This window comes from Artibeus jamaicensis, unplaced genomic scaffold, assembly GCF_021234435.1.
Source record: "Artibeus jamaicensis isolate MK-2021 breed Jamaican fruit bat unplaced genomic scaffold, CSHL_Jam_final contig_332, whole genome shotgun sequence".
Classification (NCBI taxonomy): Eukaryota; Metazoa; Chordata; class Mammalia; order Chiroptera; family Phyllostomidae; genus Artibeus; species Artibeus jamaicensis.
In genome coordinates this window covers 38285918-38310140 of record NW_026521788.1, presented here as the reverse complement: position 1 = coordinate 38310140, position 24223 = coordinate 38285918, and the positions used below count along the sequence as shown (strand labels likewise).

At 38.3% G+C, this 24223-nt stretch overlaps 1 protein-coding gene across 4 annotated transcripts in view; it reads right to left on the bottom strand.

The window, feature by feature from the left end:
• Window positions 1-24223, bottom strand: part of SHLD2 (shieldin complex subunit 2) — a 167943-nt gene that overhangs the window by 42677 nt on the left and 101043 nt on the right. For all 4 annotated transcript variants that reach the window (XM_053663945.1, XM_053663944.1, XM_053663942.1 and 1 more), the window contains exons 4-5: window positions 11154-11348; window positions 10862-10996 (exon numbers count right to left, since the gene is read on the bottom strand). In XM_053663945.1, coding sequence (XP_053519920.1) covers window positions 10862-10996; window positions 11154-11348 — 330 coding nt within the window. The remainder of the gene's footprint in view (window positions 1-10861; window positions 10997-11153; window positions 11349-24223) is intronic.

Sequence of the window (24223 nt, the reverse complement as noted above, 5' to 3'; positions counted from 1 at the left end):
AAGTTCATTTCGTTTTTTCTGTAAGATGGCTCTAGTAGCACTTAGTTGTCTTTAACTTCATTCAAAACAATTTTTTAGATTGTATTGTGACAGCTGTCATATCAGTATGCATTAAAAAAAAACTTACCAAAACTGGCAAATTTCTGTGTAGCCATTTTAATACAGAAGAAGGAAGAAAATACACAACATTTTTGTTATATTATGCTTTATTATATCAAGAAAAGTAAAAAACAAAACTGAAATGCAAAAAAAATCTGTGCAGTGTATGGAGAAGGTGAGGTGACTGATCGAGTGTGCCAAAACTGGTTTACAAAGTTTCGTGCTGGAGATTTCTTGCTGAATGATGCTTAACAGTCAAGTAGACCAGTTTAAGTTGATAGCAATCAAATTGAGACACTAATTGAGAGCAATCAACATTACAGGAGGGAGAAAGCTGGCATACTCAAAATACCCAAATCAATAAAGTTATTGGTGAAAATGAAAAACATGTGTTTTATTTTATGGAAAAAACCATACAGACTTTTTGGCCAACCCAATAAAAGTAAAATCAGGAGCTACAGAGTAACCCATCTGCTTTCCACATGATTGTGAAGCAGAAAAAAATCTGCACAAAAAACAAGATACATGGAGAAGCTGCCTGGGACCCACAAAGCTTTTCAGTACCTAGTTCCAAGTCCCCCGGAAACTTATAAGCCCTCTTGGTTTATACACTATGAGATACTCCTGCATACTTCAAATATAACCCCCTTAATCGTTCTAGAGGAGAGTTCTAGTTCTAACTACAAGCCCTCAGTGCCTAAATTCAAATATAATTTCTTAATACACCTAGGAATTACAATATCTTCATGTGCATGCATTTTTTTAACTTTACGATTTTCTTATTACTTGAAACAATCAGTATTTCCACCTCAAACTTCAGTCTCTTTCTCCTTAACAGTGGAAATTTTGAAAGGTTCTCTGAGCTATATTTTATTCTTCATCCATTCACATAGAAAATATTTACTAGTGCAGGCATACTGCTTTGTAATAGTGATACAATGGTGAACAAGTTAGTCACAGAATTTATAATTTTCTGAGAAAATTAGTTAATTATTATGCAAGCCAATAGGCAAATTAATCCCAACTGTGTTAGGCGGCACAAAGAGAATACAAAAAATGATCTGATAGAGAGCAGTTATGTATTTACATGTGGGAGGCCTGCCAAAGAATACTAAATTGGAGCTGAGAGATGAAGGAGCCATGCATATTGGGAGAGTTGGGGGAAAAAGCACTCTAGGTAGAGGAAACATGTAAATTCAAGATACTGAAGCAGGGAAAGGATTGCCATGTTTAAGTAACAGAAGGGAGTCGCATGCAGTTAGGCTAGTAAGTCTGAGGGATAATGGTATTGAAACAAATTTTTACATTTCTTTATATTATCATATATAATAATATAATAGGACTTCCGCCAAGATGGAGGCATAGGTGGAGACGCTGTGCTTTCTCACACAACCAAGTTTAGAGACAACAAAATATTAGCAACAGAAAACACAGAAAATTGAACTTTTCGGAAGTCTGATAACAACGAATTCTTCAGCCTGACTGGTAAGAGGGGCAAAACCAGCAGCTGGCGGAGTGGGGTTGCACAGAAAAACTCGATCAGATGAACTCAGGAGTGCAAATCCCAGATGTGGGGTTGCAACGGGTGGACCCAGTGAGCGACCTACTGAGCACAACCCACTGAGTGACTGGCGGATTGTGACTGGCAGATTGTGACTGATGGATTGTGACTGAGCACAACCCACTGAGTGACTGGTGGAGCACAACCCACTGAGTGACTGAAGCACCACCCAACCACCTCCACAGCTACACACTCAAGGGGTAGACTCAACAAGCACAGACCCCCACTGAAATAAGTCCTGCTCCATGGAGTGGGCCCCTGTGCAGCTTACCCTCCATGGTGATCACAGCCAGTACTCATACTGATCAGCCTAGGGGTAAATCCCTTCCACTGACCTGTTCACAGCAGTCAGGGCTCAACTACAACAGGAGGGTGTACACAGCCCACATGAGGGTGGGGGGCGCACTTGGAATGCCCAGCTTGGATGATCAGGGAGGCTGTGCCACTAGACACAGGACACCTACATTAGACCATTCTACCAAATACACAGAGGCTCTCAAAATGTGGAGATAAAGAACAAAAATACAAAACTGAACAAAATGGAGACAAGCAACCTACTATGTGCAGAATTCAAAATACTGGTTATAAGGATGCTCCATGAACTTAAGGGAAGAGAAGTTGAACTTACAGCTTCAACAGGTGAAAAAAGACATGGAACCATAAAAAAGAACCAGTCAGAAATGAAGGAACCAACTGAAATGAAGAATAATTTACAGGGAATCAACAGTAGAGTAGATGAAGCCTCTGGGACAACTTGAAGCATACAACATTTGCATCACTGGTGTGCTAGAGGAGAGGAGAGTGAGCAAGAAATTGAAAACCGATAGGTGGATATGCCGTGCCTTCTCACACAACCAAGTTTAGAGACAACTAAATATTAGCAACAGAAAACACAGCCAGAACACGGAAAATTGAACTTTTCGGAAGTCCGTTAACAACAAATTCTTCAGCCTGACCGGTAAGGGGCGAAACCACTGGCTGGTGAAGCGGGGTTGCACAGGAAAACTCGGTCAGACGGGCTCAGGTGCGCGGAATACAGGCGCAGGGTTGGACCTAGTGATCGACCGAGCGAGCAACCGGGCGAGCGACAACGGGGGAGACAGCGGAGACCGGGGCTGCGTGTTGACTGAGGTCGCGCATTTGTGCGCGGGTGGACAGGCGAGGGAGTGGGCGGTTGGACCGGAGCGGACCAGGCGGTCCCCACGGCAAGCGGCAGTGGGGGGCGTCGCCATTTCCCTGCTCTGACTCCACCTCCACATACAGCGTCATAACCCAGCGACTCTGAGTGGCCCGGCCCAAGTGAACCACCTAAGGTGCTGCTCCTCACCCAGCTGTCAGAAACAGCAGAGGGGGTCGCCATTTCCCCACTCGGACCACGCCCCCACATATAGCGTCACAACCCAGCGAACTGGGAGTCCAAGGCACCGCTTCTCACATTTAAAGGGCGTGAACAGACCAAAAATAGTGCAAGAAGATCTCAAAGCCCCAGAGCCTATAGATCTAAGCGATGAAGAAATAGCAAAACTCTCAGACGCACAGTTTAAAACACTGGTGATCAGGATCCTCACAGAACTGGTTGATTATAGCCACAAATTAGACAAACATATGAAGGCGAAACTAATTGAAATGAATGGAATCGCACAGGACACCAATAGCAATGAAAAGGAAACTGGGACTCAAATCAATGGAGTGGACCAGAAGAAAGCAAATAATGGCCAAACAGAAAAGAGTCAAGAAGCAAGAATTCAAAGAAATGAGGAGAGTCTTAGGAACCTCCAGGACATCTTTAAACGCTCCAACATCCAAATTATAGGGGTACCAGAAGGGGGAAAGGCACAGCCACCAGTGGAAAACTTATTTGAACAAATAATAAAGGAGAATTTCCCCAATCTGGCAAAGGAAATAGACTTCCAGGAAATCCAGGAAGCTCAGAGAGTCCCAAAGAAGTTGGACCCAAGGAGGAACACACCAAGGCACATCATCATTACATTAGCCAAGATTAAAATGAAGAAGAGAATCCTAGAAACAGCAAGAGATAAGGGGACAGTCACCTACAAAGGAGTTCCCATCAGACTGTCAGTGGATTTCTCAAAAGAGACCTTAAGGGCAAGAAGGGGCTGGAAAGAGGTATTCCAAGTCATGAAATCCAAAGACCTACATCCAAGATTGCTCTATCCAGCAAAACTTTCATTTAGAATGGAAGGACAGATAAAGTGCTTCTCAGATAAGATCAAATTCAAGGAGTTCATCATCACCAAGCCCTTATTATATGAAATGTTAAAGGGACTTATCTAAGAAAAAGAAGTTAAAGAAACATGAACAGTGAAAGGACAACAAACTCACAGTTATTAACAACCACACCTAAAACGAAAGCAAACTAAAAGGACAGCTAGATAGGAGTGGAAACATAGAAATGAAGATCTCAAGGAGGGTTAGCAACAGGGGAGTGGGAGGAGGAGAAGGGGGGAGAAAGTACAGAAAATAATTAGCATAGACAGTAGATAGAAAATAGATGGGGGGCAAGAATAGCATGGGAAATATAGAATCTAAAGGACTTGAGACACATGGTCATAAACTAAAGGGGGGGTAATGGTGGGGATGGGGGGTAGGGTGGAGGGAAATGAAAGGGGGAATAGAACAACTGTAACAGCATAATCAATAAAAAAAATTTTAAAAAAAAAGAAATTGAAAACCTATTTGAAAAAATAATGACAAGAAACGACGCTAACACAATAAAGGAAACAGACATACAAGTTCAGAAAGTCTAGGATCCCAAACAAGATGAACCCAAAGAGGCCCAAACCAAGATATACCATAATTAAATTAATATTATTTATTGATTTTTTTTAAGAAAGAGGGAGAGAGAACCATCAATTTGTTGTTCCATGTATTTATGCATTCACCAGTTGCTTCTAGTATGTGCCGTTGTGAGAGTATAGTAAAAAGCTAGGAAAATTCCAGAGCAAGTGGAATGAGGAAACTGAGACAAGGAAATTCAGGCCAAACAGTTTCAGCAAATTACAGCCAGCTGGTGAAACACAAGACCTTACTTGTCTCCCCTAACCAAGGACACTTGAGAGTAAATGGTTTATACCTCTCCTCCCCAACCAAAGAATACATAGCTCAAATCACCCTGGTCTGGGAAACAAAGAACAGAGACCCAATTAATGCCATTTGTGCCTGCTAAACCCAAGAACAAATTAAGTCAGGGGACTAAATAACAAAAACCCATTAAAAGCCAGGCAGACCCAAGATAAAAGTAGAACAGTATAGCAGACCAAAGAATATTCCCAATCCCCACCCCTGGTACACACATTTTGACCTGTCAGCATATTAAAAATGCACCTTGAAAACTGATGAATATTCTACTGAAACCCTCCCCTAAGATTCTCACTCACAGAAGAAAGATTAAAAACCCTCAGGACAAAGACTCAGGGTAGGTTCACTCTAGAGCTCACCCATGCTCCTTCCCGAACATTTTACTTCCTCTCGAACTCTAAGGGTTCCATGAGACTTGCATCCAGGGGAACAGAGAGCAACAGCAGCTCGACCCAGGCTTATTCCCTGATCCTGTGTCCCAGCCCCCCTTTTTCTCTGACTTTCCAGTGAGCTAAAAGCAGCTCCATCTTGGCTAACTTCTGTCTCCTTCCCTTCCCAATGAGCTAAAAGGATAATTGCCTTGGCTTACTACTTTCCTATTACATTTCTAGGGAGTCAAAATTATGCTCTGTCCTGTTACTCTCCTCTTACTTTGTCTACCCTAAGTCCTTCCTTTGTTTCATTGTCCTCAGCTTTAATAAATGTACCTAAGGGTACATTTATTCACCTGGATTCATGTTGTAATCTTTCCTATACAAAGTCAACAACCCACACACTACAAGCCGGCCTGAGGCAGGCCCACTCCAAGTCAGTCCTTGTCTGGTAACATCCTGATGAGTAACTGAACCCACAACCTTGGTGTACTGGGCTGATGCTCTAACCAAATGAACTACCCAGGTAGACCCAACACATCATAATTAAAATGCCAAAGGTTAAAGACAGAGGTCTTATAGGCAAGGGAGTTGTCAGCTGATTTCTCAATAGAAACTTTGCAGGCTGGAGGGATTGGCAAAAAATATTCAAAGTGATGAAAAGCAAAGACCCACAACCAAGATTACTGTACCCAGCAAAGATATCATTCAGAACTGAAGGACAGATAGTGAAGAGCTTCCCAGGCAAGCAAAAGCTAAAAAGGAGTTCATCATCACCAAACCAATATTACATGAAATGTTAAAGGATCTTCTTTAAGAAGGGGAAACAAACCCTGGCTGGTGTGGCTCAGTGGATTGAGCACTGGCCTGCAAACCAAAGGGTCACTGGTTCAATTCCCCATCAGAGCACATGCCTGGGTTTCAGGCCAGGTCCCCAGTAGGAGGCAACCACACACTGATGTTTCTCTCCCTCTCTTTCTCCTTCCCTTCCTGTCTAAAATTAAATAAACAAAATCTTTTTTTAAAAAAGGGGAAAAAGATTTTTAAAAACAGTGAAATGGCAATAAATATATATCTATCACAACTGCATCTAAAAAACAAAACAAATAAACAAGCAGAACAGATATAGACTCATAGATAAAGAGAAAATTTTAATTTTGACTGTTGACAGTTGGGAGGAGGACTGGGGGATGGGTGAAAAATGTAAAGGGATTAAGAGGTAGAAATTAGTTGTTACAGAATAGTCATGGAGTTGTGAAGTACAGCATAGGGACTATTCTAATAAATACGCATGGTGTCAGATGGGTGCAAGGTTTATTGGATGATCACTTAGTAATTTGTGTAATGTCTAATCAGTGGGGTCCCACCTGAAAATGATACAATACTGTATGTGAACTGTAACTGAAAAATAAAAAATGATTTAGATTTTTTTAAAAGTCTGAATGAATTCCAAACCTCCATGCATACATAACTATGATTTTGCATTAAGTATAACCACAGATATTGGGATTATTTGCATTTACTCTGTGCTTAATTAGTAATGTCATGACAGTGCTTTATTACAATGTTATTTTTTAAATGTTAGACTTCTATTACATTATTTCAGGACAATATTGCATTGGAATAACATTTAGTTCTGAATAGCTTATTTTATGTGTTCCCAATAATTCTTAAATGTAATTTAGGTCTCTAGTCCACACCCTCATTAGGACACAAATTGTGACCAATGCTTGCTACATATGAGACATACCAAATATGAACTTGGAATTTCTTGTTATTCTTCCCTGAAACATCAACTCTGCTACCTTCAGTATTCAATAATGACTGAATCAATAATGATTCAATATAATTCTTTCTGATTATATCACCTAAATGTGAATTTTTTTAAATCCTTGGGAACAAGTAAAACCAGTGCGCAATACAAAGGAAGGTTAATAGAGAATGCTTCAAGAAATAATAAATAGGACTTCCGCCAAGATGGAGGCGTAGGTGGAAACACTTTGCCTTCTCGCACAACCAAATTTAAAAACAACAAAGTTTTAGTAACAAAAACGCAGCCAAACCACAGAATACTGAACTATACAGAAGTCTGACAACAACAAACCCTTCAGCCAAACCAGTAAGAAGGGCAGAGACAGCAGCAGAGGAAAGATCCACCAAACCCACCCAGGTGCGAGACCCAGGTGCACAGGCAGTGGGCAGATCCCAGGTGTGGAGTAGCAGCAGACGGACCCACTGAGGGCGCAAGGCAGTGGACCCACTGAGGACACAAGGCAGCAGTCACACATTCGCACGCAGATAACTGGTGAATAAGCGAGCAGTGAGACAGACCGTGTAGGCCCCAGCGGCAGGAAGCAGCAGAGGGGACCGCTATTGTCCCTCTCTGACGCCACCGCCACATACAGCATCACAAACCAGTGACCTGGGTGGCCCTGCCCTGGTGAACAACTAAAGCTCCGCTCCTCATATGAAACAGTCGCAAATAGAGCAAAACATTATGGCTCAAGAAGAACAGCTCAAAGCCCCAGAGCCAATAACTCTAAGTGACAAAGAAATAGCCAAACTTTCAGATGCACAGTTCAAAACACTGGTGATCAGGATCCTCACAGAACTGGTTGATTTTAGTCACAAATTAGAGGAACATATGAAGGCTAAACTAATTGAAATGAAGGGAAATGCACAGGAAACCAATAGTAACAGAAAGGAAACTGGGACTCAAATCAAGGGAGTGGACCAGAAGGAAGAAAAAAATGACCAAACAGAAAAGAATGAAGAAACAAAAATTCAAAAAAACGAGGAGAAGCTTAGGAACCTCCAGGACATTTTCAAACGTTCCAACATCCAAATTATAGGGGTACCAGAAGGGGAAGAGAAACAGCCACGAGAGGAAAACTTATTTGAACAAATAATGAAGAACTTCCCCAATCTCGCAAAGGCAATAGACTTCCAGGAAATCCAGGAAGCTCAGAGAGTCCCAAAGAAGTTGGACCCAAGGAGGAACACACCAAGGCACATCAGAATTACATTAGCCAAGATTAAAATGAAGGAGAGAATCCTAGAAACAGCAAGAGATAAGGGGACAGTCACCTACAAAGGAGTTCCCATCAGACTGTCAGCTGATTTCTCAAAAGAGACCTTACAGGCAAGAAGGGGCTGGAAAGAGGTATTCCAAGTCATGAAATCCAAAGACCTACAACCAAGATTGCTCTATCCAGCAAAGCTTTCTTTTAGAATGGAAGGGCAGATCAAGTGCTCTTCAGATAAGGTCAAATTCAAGGAGTTCATCATCACCAAGCCCTTATTATATGAAATGTTAAAGGGACTTATCTAAGAAAAAGAAGGTAAAAAAGATGAACAGTGAAAGGACAGCAAACTCACAGTTATTAACAACCACACCTAAAACAAAAGCAAACTAAGAGGACAGCTAGATCAGGAGCAGAACCATAGAAATGAAGATCATATGGAGGATTAGCAACAGGGCAGTGGGAGAAGGAGAATGGGGGAGAAGGTACAGAAAATAAGTAGCATAGATGGTAGGTAGAAAATAGATAGGGGGAGGGCAAGAATAGTAAGGGAAATATAGAATCTAAAGAACTTGAGATATGTGGTCATAAAGTAAAGGGGGGAGTGGTGGGGGAGGGGTGTGCAGGGTGGAGGAGAATGAAGGGGGGAAATAGAACAACTGTAATGGCATAATCAATAAAATATATTTAAAAAAAAGAAAATTCCTTTAGGATCTCCCTGACTGAGAGTCACTAGGAGATATTAGGGATACCTTTAAAAAAAAGGTAACAATCTTAAAAAAAAAAGAAATAATAAATAAATAGAATGCTAACAATTTTTAAAAGTAGAAACCACTTACTTAAACGACCATTTGAAATTGGTATTCCCTTTTTTAAGAGAATAATCTTAAGGTATTGAGGTGAATATGAAAACTTAAAAATTATGATTATTAATAAAGTATGCCAATGTAAACAAAGAACAACTACATCTTAATTTCAGGATTCATAAAATTTCAGTATTAAACTAAATACCATAAAATTATCTTGAGACAACTATCATTTCTATTTTATCAACCAAACTGCTATTCACTTTAAAAGAATACATTAAGGATGGAGTAGTCTGCTTTGCTATTTAGAATTGGAATACCTTTTACCTACATTTTGATCAGCAAGCACTGGACTCATGCTTCTGACTATGGAAATGGTGGTCAGGAACGATGGTTAGTCTGTCATTGACACATCTGTCAGATTTCTCAACCAAACAAATATTTGTCACTCTTTCATCCTAACATAAAAGTCAAAAGTTGGACTTATCTCAAGTCCTAGTAATAGGCTGTTAATGATTATGAGAGACAATGTGACAGATTCTATCTTTAGGTAACTATTTTGTAGGTAGAAGTTCAAGAAGAAAATTAACTCTTTCAGATAAAAAAGAATGAAACACACACTTAATCTCTGAATGAATTTAGCAGGGTGAAATAATTTAAGAGCCACTAATTATAATGTCATTGTTACAATTAAAGGATGTCATAAATCAAAAAGAAAATATACTATATTATTGAAAAATCAATTCCATTTCATTCAATACATCATAAATTATTAATTTATGCTTTAAAGAAAAATGTAATCATGGGTCATATTTTAAACATAAACATTCTATGGATGGCTAATAGTCTACACATTTAAAATAACTAAAATAAAAACATGGAATACAATAATTTAGTAAACAGTAACACTGTAATTTGAAAAAGTTAATGCAACTACCCTAATATCTGCCTTATAACCAGAGAGAAGTTTATTTATCAGGATACTTTGAATAAAAATTGAACAAGTTTCTCCAGAATTAAATGTTTAAAGAACATTATCTGAAGGAGATAAGATCTTTGCTAAAATGGTAAAGTAGCATACCTGGGGATAAATGGAAGCTTTTATTTTACCACAATTAACTTTATTTATTGACTTCTTTTAAGAGTACATTCACCTGACTGGTATAGCTCAGTAGATTGAGCTCGGGCCTGTGAACCAAAGGATCGAGGTTTAATTCCCCGTCAGGGCACATGCCTGGGTTGCAGGCCAGTTCCCAGCATGGGACGCAAGAGAGGCAACCATACATTAATATTTCTCTCTCTCTCTCCTTCCCTTCCCCTCTAAAGATAAATAAATAAAAATCTTTTAAAAAAAGTACATTCATTAAAACTGGGGCAGTGAAACAAGGAAGGGCAGAAGGCAGAAGTAACAGAAGAGAGCCTAAGTAAGTGGTGCTCTGCTTTGACTCTCCAGAAACATTATGGGGAAAAAGTGAACCAAGGTGGAGCTGCTGTTAGCTCACTGAAAACTCAGAGAAAAGGGGGCCTTGGATACTGGTACAGGGGGTTAGCCAGGGAAGAGCTGCCGCTGAATATTGCTGTCTTGGTTACCTCTTGTGGTATTCCCCTTGTGGGTTTCCTTAGAATTTAAGAGAGAAAAGTAAAGATGCACACCTGAGAGGGAATAAAGGTGTGGGCGTGCTCAAGAGAGCACCCACTGCAGAGGACTTTTTAGATTACTTACTTGCTTACAGGAGGTATAAAATTATAATGGAAGAAATGTTCTAATAGAAGAATATTTAATCATGATCTCTTATATTTCAAATCTAATATAAATCTCTTAAAAGTCTCTTTGTCTTAGGCTCATAAGCATTAAACATTTACCTAACTATAAACAGATTAAATGCTTTTTGTCTTATTTACCTTTCTTCCTTTGAAGTTGGGGATACCAGGCTGCTCCATGACCCCATAATACAAGCACATAATGTTGACCTTTGGCCTGTTCCACCGTTAACACAACTTTCCTTTGCTTCTCTCCTCTATAACTATATAATGCCTCTGGAAAAGAAAAATGAGTATTTTATTTACTCTATCACATGTGACACCATATTTTAATGTGTAATGATAAAGATATAATGATAAACAAATTGTACACCAAGGTCTTGTATCTTAATTATTTTATAATCTAAAATTAGGAGGTGCCCAAAATGATTACCTGTCAGTGTAGTGATATCAACGACTCTTAGTACTGCATGGACTAACACATCAGGCTGAAGCTGCTCCAATTCTACAAATTCTATACTGCTTATTTTCTGAGGGTGCCTCTGAGGAAGATCTCTGAGATAGGAATGTTTCGAAGATACATATGCCAGTAAGTCTTGAAGTACAACATCACTGACTATACTGGAATCTAAAAGAAAAAAACAACACACATGTACCAAAGATGGCAAAATTACATTTTCTTGACAACACTGTATTTTCTTAGAACTATGTTTTATGCTGTACAGTATATTAAATATAAAACATGATTTCATTTCTACAAAACATGTAGCTTTGATTGTTAGATCAGTAATTTAATCCATCAGTCATTATGCAATTTAGATGTTTTTCTCTTTCCTGTATCAAATTTTTTCTAGTTTTTTATTCAGATAATTTTAATACACTAAAATACACACATTTTAAATGTACAGACTGATGAATTTTGCTGATCGAATTTTAATATTTCTGAAGGAAAGGGAGGTATGGTTGAATACATGATTGACTGCTGACCAAATAAGACCTTAGCAAAAACACTTAAGTACTTTTTAGAAAGCACAGACTATTAACTAATTTCAGGAAATTAACAGATTAACAAAATTTTTCAGGAAAAAAAGAAATGATTCTTCTTTCCTTCCCTCAGTAACAATCTCATCCTAATATATTTTTTATGCCACACTAAAGCCTCATTATTCGCTAACTCATCAGTAGATCATCCATAAGACAGGCATTATACCAAGTGCTAGAGATACAAAAACATATCACATCATGATGCCAATACTGAAGGCATAGTCAACCAAGTTAATAAACACTGGGATTAAACTATAAAAGACATATCTAACCATTACTAAGGACACACAAAAAGAAACTCCCAGGGAGGTTGGAAGAGGCTTTCTTAAGAAAATATTTCACTAAGGTTGCAGAAAAAAATGTTTAGTTTTCTAGGTAGTAATTAGGGGTGGGAATATATTTCCAAACAAAGAGAAGGGATTTATAATCCTTTAAGTATAATAGATGCATGGTCTGATAAAGCATACTTACCCATTATCAGAATAGTACTTTTTAAATATATTTTATTGATTATGCTATTAGAGTTGTCCCATTTTTCTCTCCCCTTTAGTCCCCTATTTCTTGTACACCCACCAGCAACCCCCCCCACCTTAGTTCATGTCCATGGGTCATACATTTAAATTCTTTGGCTTCTCCATTTCCCATACTTTTTTTTTTAAAGATTTTATTTATTTATCTTTAGAGGGGAAGGGAAGGAGAGAGGGAGAGAAACATCAATGTATGGTTGCCTTTTGTGTGTCCCCTGCTAGGAACTGGCCTGCAGGGAACCAGCCTGCAACTCAGGCATGTGCCCTGACTGGGAATCGAAACGCGATTGTCTGGTTCACAGGCCCATGCTCAATCCACTGAGCTATACCAGCCAGGGCTTCCCATACTATTTTTAAACTCCCCCCATCTATTTTGTACCTAACACTTAAGATTCTTATTCCCTGTACCTTTGCCCCCATTCCACCCCCTCCTGGCTGATAATCCTCCAAGTGATCTCCACTTCTGTGATTCTGTTCCTCTTCTAGTTGTTTGCTTAGTTTGTTTTTGTTTTTTGGGATTTTTTTTTTTAGGTTCAGTTGTTGATAGTTGTGAGTCTCTTGTCATTTTACTGTTCCTATTTTTGATAATATCTTTTTTCAATAACTCCCTTTAACATTTCATATAATAAGGGCTTGGTGATGAGGAACTCCTTTAACTTGACCTTATCTGGGAAACACTTTTTCTGCCTTTCCATTCTAAGTGATAGCTTTGCTGGATAGAGTAATTTCAGATGTAGGTCCTTGGCTTTCATGACTTGGAATACTTCTTTCTAGCCCCTTCTTGCCTGCAAGGTTTCGTATGAGAAATGAACTGAAAGTCTTATGGGAACTCCTTTGTAGGTATCTGTCACCTTTTCTCTTCCTGCTTTTAAGATTCTATCATCTTTATCTTAGCTATATTTTTTTCTGGAGATTTGATCTGTTCTTTCACTCGGGCTTTTTATTTTTTGGTCTCGGCAAGCCTGTTATATAGTAAGGGGCAGAGCCTTGGTATTTGCCAGGGCAGGATAATCCATCTTGCTGCTTTGTGATACTGTATGTGGGAAGGGGTCTGAGAGGGAACAATACTGCTTGCTTGGCTCTCCACCAGCTTTCAGTCACTTCTCCTACTACTCACAAGCAAATTGGGCCCTTCTGGTGCTGATTCCCATGTAGGTGGGTTTGTGTACATTCTAGGACCCTGTGGGTCTCTCCAATGAACTCTCTTATGAGGCTGGGAGTTTCTCCTGCCACCTCAACCCCCGCTGCTATTTTCAGTCAGAGTTTGTGAGGCTTTATTTCCCTGCATTGAAACCCTGGGTTGCTTGGTCTGTCTCAGTCCCCGTTGTTCCTCCCAGTTTATTCACACACAAATGTGGGACTGTCTCCTCAGCTAGCTGCCACCTTGCTGGGAGTCCTCTCCACCCCCAGCTGCCTGTCTCCGCCCCACCTACTGGTCTGGATGAATGCTTCTTTTTGAACTCCTTGGTTGTCAGACTTCTATACATTCCAATTTTCTGGCAGTTCTGGTTATTTTTTGTTTTACAATTTGTTGTTACCCTTCTTTTGCTTGTGTGAGGGGGCAAAGTATATCTACCTACACCTCCATATTGGCCAGAAGTCCCCCAGATCAGTATTTTTGTAACAGTTTCATTGAGCTATAATTAACCTACACGAAATTCAAATTCACCCTTTTAAATTGCACAATTCAGTGTTTTTAGTATTTCACAAAGATTTGCAACTATTACCATTATCTAATTCTAGACTATTTTTATGACAGAATAGTATTTTAAATGCACAAAATGAAATAGTATTACAAAACCAACTATATGGACATATTTTAATCAAAGTATTTTAAAACCATGAAATAATATATGTGCATCATTAATACATTAAATAACAAGATGGGACAGAATAGTTAACATTAGTATAATTTCAAAGTATGCCAAAGCATCATAGGATAGATGATATTCAAGTTATTTTCAACAACTGTAATGTGATCTGAAAATGTATCTGCTTTCCACTGGTGACCAAGTCACCAGAACTGCTAATATTATGATACCTTGTTGCCTTATTCACAATGAAAGGAAATAATAATTTTCAGTTAGCAATTAGTGAAAATAAAGATGTAATGTCTTCCTCCCAATTTTATGGACTATTTAAAGTAGAGGAATCAATTTTCACAGAAGAGATAGTGGCAGAACCTTTAGGAGGCTGGTGACCATCCATCAAGATATGAAGAGCGTTGGGCACCAAGCAAGGCTGCAGGAAGGGGGGAAGGGTAATAGATTTGTGAAATAGTTCAGAGGTAAAGTTCAAGAAATAATTAGAGGTGAAGGGTAAAGAAAGGATGAAAGATGACATCAAGATTTCTAGAAGGGTTGAAATAGATGGATAAAAAATGTTTTAACATTTTAAAAACTTGATACATGACATTATTCTAATTAAGATTACTCAATATCCAAGTGAATTTTATTAACAATGGTGATATCATAATAAAGATAATGAGCATAATAGAAAAGAATGTGAACAGTATGTAACATGAATGAGAAAAAAAGGGGTAGAATGGAGATAAGGATATCAAGTATATTACTGCAAAATCCAACTCTAAATATCTCCTTCCACAACTCCAATTTATTCAACGAATCTCCTGATTCCTCTTTCACCTTATTTCTAGCACATCTGGAATCAGAAGAGCTGTGTTCAAATTCTGACTTTCTCAGAGGGACTCCCAGACAAGATGGAGGCATAGGTAGACACACTTTTCCTCCTCATACAACCAAAAAAAAGGATAACAACAAATTTCAAAACAAAAATAACCAGAACTGCCAGGAAATCAAACTGTATGGAAGTCTAACAACCAAGGAGTTAAAGAAGACACATTCATTTAGAGTAGTAAGAGGGGCAGAGACAGGCACCTGGGGTACAAAGGATGTGTGGCAACACAGCAGGCAGAGGATCAGATGAGAGGGAGTGGGGGAGACAAAGACTGGTAGACAGGGAGGTCCCACATTTCCATACAGATAACCAGGAGGAACAACTGGGGACCAAGATAGACTACACAACCAAGGTTCCAGCACAGGGAAAGCCTCAAAACCTCTAGAACTAGAGGACTTCCGTCCAAGATGGAGGCATAGGTAAACACACTGTGCCTCTTCACACAACCAAAATAAAGACAACAATAATTTAAAAACAAAAAACAACCAGTACTGAAAGAAAATTGAATTGTATAGAAGTCCAACAACCAAAAAGTTAAAGTAGACACATTCATCCAGACCGATAGGAGGGGGAAAGTCGGGCATCTGGGCAGAGAGGGACTGAGGCAAAGCAGTGGCTGGTGGACCCTGGGCACACAAGGCAGCAGCTGGCAGACCCCAGGCACACAAGGCAGCAGCAGGTAGACCCTATGAGGAGGTAGATTATTGAGGAGCACAGTGCACAAGGTGGCTGGCAGACCAGGAGATCCCAAACTTGTATGTAAATAAACCAGGTGAAACTGGGGAGTGAGACAGACCACAAAACCCAGGGTCCCAGAGTGGAGAAAATGAAGCCTCAAAACACCCACTGAAAACACCTGTGGGAGTTCACTGTTGGTGGGATTGCAGACTGGTACAACCATTATGGAAAACAGTATGGAATTTTCTCAGAAAAATAAATAATCGACCTGCCTTTTGACCCAGCAATTCCACTGCTAGGATTATATCCTAAGAATCATAAAACATCAATTTCAAAGAACCTATGCATCACAATGTTCATAGCAGCACAATTTACAATAGCCAAGAGTTAGAAGCAACCTAGGTGCCCATCAGTAAATGAATGGATCAAAAAATTGTGGTACATATACACAATGGAATTCTATGCATCAGAGAGGAAGGAACTACTACCCTTTGCAACGACATGGATGGAACTGGAAAGCATTATGCTGAGTGAAATAAGCCAGGCATTGAAGGACAAATACCATATGATCTCACCTTTAACAAGAAACTAAACAACAAAACAAACAAGCAAGCAACTTAAAAACAAAGACACTGAAATAGAGAACAAGGGGACAGTGACCAGAGGGGAGAGGGAAGGGAATTTAAGGGGAAAAAGGGGGAGGGATTTAGAGGAACAAATAGGAAGGACACAGGGAAGAGAACTAAAGGGGGTGGAAATGGGAGGGAGGTGGGGAGCAAGGGGCAGGGGAGGCTGGGATGGGAGAAATAGACAAAAAACTGTACTTGAAAAATAACTAAATAAAATTAAAAAAATTAATCCTTAAAAAAAGAAAAGAAAAGAAAAGATCTGTGGGGGTTGAGGTGGAAGCGAGAGAAACTCCCAGCCTCACAGGAGAGCTCACTGGAGAAACCCACAGGGTCCTCGAAGGTACACAAGCCCACCCACATGGGAATCAGCACCAGAAGAGCCCACTTTGCTTGTGGGAAGCAGGGGAAGTGACTGAAATCTGACAAAGAGTAGAGCAAGCACCACTGTTCCTCTTGGACCCCTGCCCCACATATAGCATCACAACCCAGCAACTGGGTTGCCCTGCCCAGGTGAACACCTAACGTTCTGCACCTCACTGAGTAACAACCATGTCAAGGCGAAAAAAGATGGCCCAAATGAAAGAGCAAATCAAAGTTCCAGAAAAAATACAACTAAGCAACGAAGAGATAGCCAACCTATCAGATGCACAGTTCAAAACACTGGTAATTGGGATGCTCACAGAATTGGTTGATTTTGCTCACAAATTAGATGAAAAAATGAAGGCTGTGCTAAGGGAAATAAAGGAAAATGTACAGGGAAGCAATAGTGATGGGAAGGAAACTGGGACTCAAATCAACAGTGTGGACCAGAAAGAAAAAAGAAATAACCAACCAGAAAAAAAATGAACAAACAAGAATTCAAAAAAATGAGAGAGAGGTTTAGGAACCTCCAGGACATCTTTAAACATTCCAACATCCGAATTATAGGGGTACCAGGAGGGGAAGAGGAAGAGCAGCAAGTGGAAAACTCATTTGAACAAACAATAAAGGAGAACTTCCCCAACCTAAAAAGGAAAATAGACTTCCAGGAAGTCCAGAAAGCTCAGAGAGTCCCAAACAAGTTGGACCCAAGGAAGCACACACGAAGGCACATCATAATTACATTACCCACGATTAAAATAAAGGAGAGAATCCTAAAAGCAGCAAGAGATAAGGAAACAGTTACCTACAATAAATTCCCATCAGACTGTCAGCTGATTTCTCAAAAGAGACCTTACAGGCAAGAAGGGGCTGGAAAGAAGTATTCCAAGTCATGAAAGCCAAGGATCTATATTCAAGATTACTCTATCCAGCAAAGCTTTCATTTAGAATGGAAGGGCAGATAAAGTGCTTCTCAGATAAGGACAAGTTAAAGGAGTTTCTCACCACCAAGCCCTTATTATATGAAATGTTAAAGGGAGTTATTGAAAAAGAAAAAGATTATCAAAAATAGGAACAGTAAAATGACAAGAGACTTACAACTATCCACAACTGAACCTAAAAAAAAAAAAACAAAACAAAACAAACTAACCAAACAACTAGAACAGGAACAGAACCACAGAAATGGAGATTACATGGCAGGTTAGCAAGAAGGAGAGAGGGGGAGAAAAGGTACAGAGAATAAGTAGCATAGAAGTTAGATAGAAAATAGGGGGAGGGTAAGAATAGTATGGGAAATGTAGAAGCTAAAAAACTTGTAGGTATGACACATGCACATGAACTAAAGGGGGGAATGTGGGTGGGAGGGGGTGTGCATGGTAGAGGAGAGTGAAGGGGGAAATGGGACAACTGTAATAGCATAATCAATAAAATATATATTTTAAAAACCTCTAGCACTAAAAACCTCTGGGGGGGTAGGACTGGGAGGAAATCCCAGCCTCACAGTAGAGTTCCTTAGAAAGACTCACAGGGTCCTAGAATGTACACAAAATTGTCTACCCAGGAATCAGCAACAGAAAGGCCGAATTTGCTTGTGGATAGTGGGGGAAGTGATTGAAAGCCAGCCAAGGGCCAAGCAACTGGCATTGTTCCCTCTCCAATGCCTACCCCACATACAGTGACACAAAGCAGTGCCATTGGTTGTTCTACCATGGTGAACAACTAAGGCTTTGACCCTTGCTATGTAACAGCTGTGTCAAAACAAGGAAATACAGCCCTAATGAAAGAACATATCAAAGCTCCAAATATATAACTAAGTGATGAAGAGATAGCCAATCTATCAAAGGCAGAGTTCAAAACAATGGTTATCAGGATGCTCACAGAAGTGGTTGAGTATGATCGCAAGATGGGAGGAAAAAGTGAAGGATGTGCAAAGTGAAATAAAAGAAAACATATAGGGAACCAACAGTGAAGGGAAGGAAACCAGGACTCAAATCAACCATTTGGAGCAGAAGGGAGAAATAAACATTCAACCACAACAGAATGAAGAAACAATAATTCAAAAAAGTGAGGAGAAGCTTAGGAACCTTTGAGACCACTTTAAACATACCAACATCCAAATCATAAAGATGCCAGAAGGACAAAAGGGAGAGCAAGAAATTGAAAACTTATTTGAAAACATAATGAAGGAGAACTTCCCCAATCTGGCAAAGGAAATAGACTTCCAGGAAGTCCAGGAAGCTCAGAGAGTCCCGAACAAGTTGGACCCAAGGAGGAACACACCAAGGCACATCATAATTACATTAGCCAAGATTAAAGATAAAGCGAAAATCTTAAAAGCAGCAAGAGAAAAGGAGACAGTTACCTACAAAGGAGTTCCCATCAGACTATCAGCTGATTTCTCTAAAGAAACCTTGCAGGCAAGAAGGGGCTGGGAAGAAGTATTCCACGTCCTGAAAGGCAAGGACCTACATTCAAGATTACTCTATCCAGCAAAGCTATCACTTAGAATGGAAAGGCAGAAAAAGTGCTTCCCAGATAAGGTCAAGTTAAAGGAGTTTCTCATCACCAAGCCCTTATTATATGAAATGTTAAAGGTAGTTACTGAAGAAAAAGCTGATGATCAAAATAGGAACAGTAAAATGACAAGAAATTCACAATTATCAACAACTGAACCCCCCCCCAAAAGTAAAAACAAACTAACCAAACTAGAACAGGAACAGAACCACTGAAATGTAGATCACATGGAGTATTATCAGCAAGCAAGGGGAGAACAGGGAAAACAGTACAGAGAATAAGAAGCATAAATGGTAGGTACAAAACAGGAGGTGATTAAGAATAGTATAGAAAATGAAGCCAAAGAATTTATATGTATGGCCCAAGGACATGAACTTAGGAGGGTAATGCTGGGGGTGGGTGGTACAGGGCAGAGGGTTATGAATAAGGGGGAGAAAAAACAATGGGAGAAATGTAATAGCATAATCAATAAAATATGCTTAAAAAATAAATTTGGGGGTGGTGGGGTGAAAATGGCAACAAATATTGTTTGCCATTTATTGGTGTACTTGAACACCAATAAAAGCAATAAATAAATAAAAACAAAATTTTATTTTTCTGTAGTAAAAGTTATCAGTCTTAATTTTCATTCTTTTAGATTCTGAATAGTAGTAAGAAAGCCTTTCTCTTCACAAAGATTAAAGAGGCAATCATTTGTTTCCTCCTACTACCTGTATGGTTTTATTTTTTATATTAGATTTTGAATACAGTTGGAGTTTATTCTTGTATTTGTTGTGAGAGATGGATCTAATTTTGTCTTTTTCTGGATCTAAATGGCTATCCAGTTGCCTCAGCATCATTCATTAAAAAAAATTAACCTTTACCTCAGTAATTTCAGATGCCATCTTTGTCATATACTAAATTGTATGTGTTGGGTTGGCCAAAAAGTTCATTTGGTTTTTCCCATGCAATGGCTCTAGTAGCACTTACTTGTCTTTAACTTTATTGGAAACAATTTTGTTAGACTGTTTTGTGATATCTGTCATATCAGCGTGCATTAAAAACACCAATATTGGAGAATTTTTGTGTAGCCAGTTTAATATTGAAGAGGGAAGAATATATATAACATTTTCAGCAGATTACATTTTATTATTTCAAGAAAAGTAAAAATGCAACTAAAACTCAAAACAAGATTTCTGCAGTGTATAGACAAGGATCTGTGACTGACCGAATGTGTTAAAAGTGGTTTATAAATTTTCATGCTGGAGAATTCCTGCTAGACAATGAATGCTCCAAGGTCAGGTAGACCAGTTGAAGTTGATAGCAATCAAATCAAGACAATGAGTGAGAACAATCAACATTATATCACACAGGAGATAGCTGACATATTCAAAATATCTAAATCAATAAAGTTATTGGTGAAAATGAAAAATGTGTGTTTTATTTTATGGAAAAAAACCATACAGACTTTTTGGGCAACCTAATATGTAGGTCTAATTCTGATCCTTCTATTCTTCTGAATCATTTTTAAAAATATTTTATTTAATTATTTTTAGAGAAAGGGCAAGGGAAGGAAAAAGAAACATCAATTGGTTGCCTCTCACACACCCCTAACTGGGGACCTGACGTGTAACCCAGACATGTGCCCCATCTGGGAATCGAACTGGTGACCCTTTGGTTCACAGGCCTGCGCTCAATCCACTGAGCCACACCAGCCAGGGCTAAACATTTTTTAATTAACATTCAAATACAGTTTTCTTCATTTTCCCACCACCACTTTCCCTCATGATCCTTCTATTCTATTCCACTGGTCTATCATCTATTCATGCACCAGTACTCACACTGTTTTAAGTATAGAGGTTTTATAGTTATGTTTCAATGACTAATAAGCTAGTCCCTCACAGCTTTTGTCTTTCGGTGTTCTCCTAGCTATTCTTTGGTTCACAGGCCTGCACTCAATCCACTGAGCTACACCAGCCAGGGCTTCTCCTAGCTATTCTTGCATGTTAGTTTTTCCATATGAATATCAGTATAAACTTGTATATGCCATAACATAGCTTGTTGGTATTATTATTATTGGTTGGTATATTATCAAATTTATAAACTAACTTATGGAGAACTGATATCATTATAATGATGAGTCATCTTATCCAAGAATTGAGAATATTGTCTTTCTATGTTTTCACACGTTTATTTCTCTTTGGAGTGTTTAAAATTTCTCCTCATACAGGTTGCTCATTTCTTTATTCTGAAGTACCTTCTTTAGTGCTATTGTAAATGATTTTTCCTATCCATTATGCCCACTCTTTCATGTTTGTATATATGAAGGCTATTAATTTTTTTAACATTAAGTTTTTTTATCCTGTTACACCAGTGTATTCTTTCACTGTTTGGATTGGTTTTAACTTTGATTCTCTGAAGTTTTCCAGAGATGTTACCAGAGCATTTGTAGAAAGACATAGTTTTCATTATTCTTCACCCACTTAGTTAGATGCCCCTTCTTGTCTAATTGGGTTGGTAAATAACTCTGGTATAATGAAGAAGAACAGCAAGGACAGTGGACATCCTTATCTTGTTCTGGATTTTAATGGAAATGTCTCTAATGTTTCTCCATTACATAAGATACTGGCATTAGGATTAAATATTTCTATTTTATTGATACAGTATCAATTATAACACTGTATTGATACTGTGTTTATTAATACTGAAAGAGAAAGTATCCCTCAATAGCTATTTCCTGGAGTGCTTTTTATAATAAATGGGTGTTGGATATTGTCAAGGGGTTTCTCAATATCTACAGAGACAATCATATAATTTTTCCATAGGTGTATGAATATGGTATATGATATTCAGAGATCCTCTAATATTAAACAAATCTTCCATCCCTGAAATAAATCTCCCATGGTCATTATTTTCCTAATGTGGTATTAATTTCATTTACTAATATTCTGTTTAGATTTTTTGCATCAATGATCATGTACAATATTGGTTTGTATTTATCTGTAATGCCTTTACTTGGTTTAGGTGTCAGAGTTGTACTTGCTTTATAAAAGAAAATAGGAAGTTGCTTTTTTAACACTCTAGAATAATTCATAGAGCACTGAAACTATCTGGTCTTCACAGGTCTGGTATAATTCTTCTCTGAAACTAGCTAGGCCTGGAATATTTTTGTATGTTCCTTAATAACTTCCTCTATTTCTTCATTAGAAACTGAACTACTTAAGCTTTCTGTCTTCAATGGGAACAATTTTGGCAATCTGTAATTCCATTGAAAATTATACACCTAGATTTTTCAAATTTGCATAAAATTCTGAAAAGTAGCCTCTCATTTATTTTTTATTTTTATTACATTTTATTGATTATGCCATTATAGTTGTCCTGACTTTTAACTTCTTCTATTTCAGTCATTATTTCCTCTTTGTCATTTATTCTTTATATTTGTGCTTTTGGCCTTTTTTTAAAGATTTATTTATTCAAGATCAGAGTAGAATTAAATTACATAGAGACTAAAAGAACAGTTCTAGGAATAAATGAATCCAGGAGCTGGTTCTTTGAAAAGATAAACAAAATCAACAAGCCTTTAAGCAGACTCATCAAGAAAAAAAAGAGAAAGGACCCAAATACACAAAATCAGAAATGAAGAAAAGAGATCACAACTGATACTACAGAAATACAAAGGATTGTAAGAAATTACTACAAAGAACTATATACCAAGAAATTTGAAAACCTGGGTGAATTGGACAAATTTCTAGAAAAATATAATCTTCCAAAACTGAATGAAGAAGAAGAAGAAGGAGAAAGCCTGAACAGACCAAAAACAGCTGACAAAATTGAAGCAGTAATTAAAAAAACTCCTGGCACACAAAAGCCCTGGACTGGATGGTTTCACAGGAAAATTTTACAAAACATTTAAGGAAGAGCTAATCCCTATCCTTCACAGATTATTACAAAAAATCTGAGAAGAAGGAAGACTCCCATACTGTTTTTATGAAGCCAGCATCATCCTAATCCCAAAACCATATAAAGACACAACAAAGAAAGAAAACTTCAGGCAAATATGCCTGATGAAAACAGATACTAAAATCCTCAAAAAATATATTGACAAACAGCATCCAGCAATACATTAAAAAAAAACATACACCACGATCAAGTGGGATTCATCCCAGGATGCAAGGATGGTAAAATATTCACAAATCAATAAATGCAATACATCACATAAACAAAAGGAAAGGCTAAAACTATATGATCATATCAACAAATGTGGAAAAAGCATTTGATAAGGCACAACACCCATTATGATAAAAACAGTCAGCAAGGTTGGAGTAAAGGGAGCATTCCTCGACATAATAAGGACCATGTATGAGAGACCTACAGCCAACATCACACTCACCTGACAAAAACAAAAATCTTTCCCACTGAGATCAGGAACAAGACAAGGATGTCCACTTTCATAACTTCTATTCAACATAGTATTGGAAGTCCTAGCCACAGCAATCAGACAAGGAAAGAAAATGCATCCTAATTGAAAAGGAGGAAACAAAACTCACTATTTGAAGATGACATGATAGTGGACATAGAAAATCCTACAGATTCCACAAAAAATTACTCGACATAATAAATAAATTTGGCAAAGCAGTGGGATACAAAGTCAATATTCAGAAATCAAAGGCATTGTTGTACACCAGTAATTAAATATTAGAAACAGAAATCAGGAAAAAATATCCCACTTGACATAGCAACAAGAAAGATAAAGCACCTATGAATAAACCTAACCAAGGAGGTAAAAGACCTGTACTCAGAAAACTATACAACACTGAAGAAAGAAATTAAGGAAGACACAAACAAATGGAAGCATATATCATGTTCATGGATTGGAAGAATTAACATTATCAAAATGTCCATACTACCCAAAGCAATTTATAGATTCAATGCAATCAAAGTACCAATAGCATATTTCACACATGTAGAACAAATACTTCAAAAATTTATATGGAACCATAAATTACCTCAAGTAGCTGCAGCAATTTTGAGGAAAAAAAATAAAGTAGGAGGGATAACAATACCTGATATCAAAC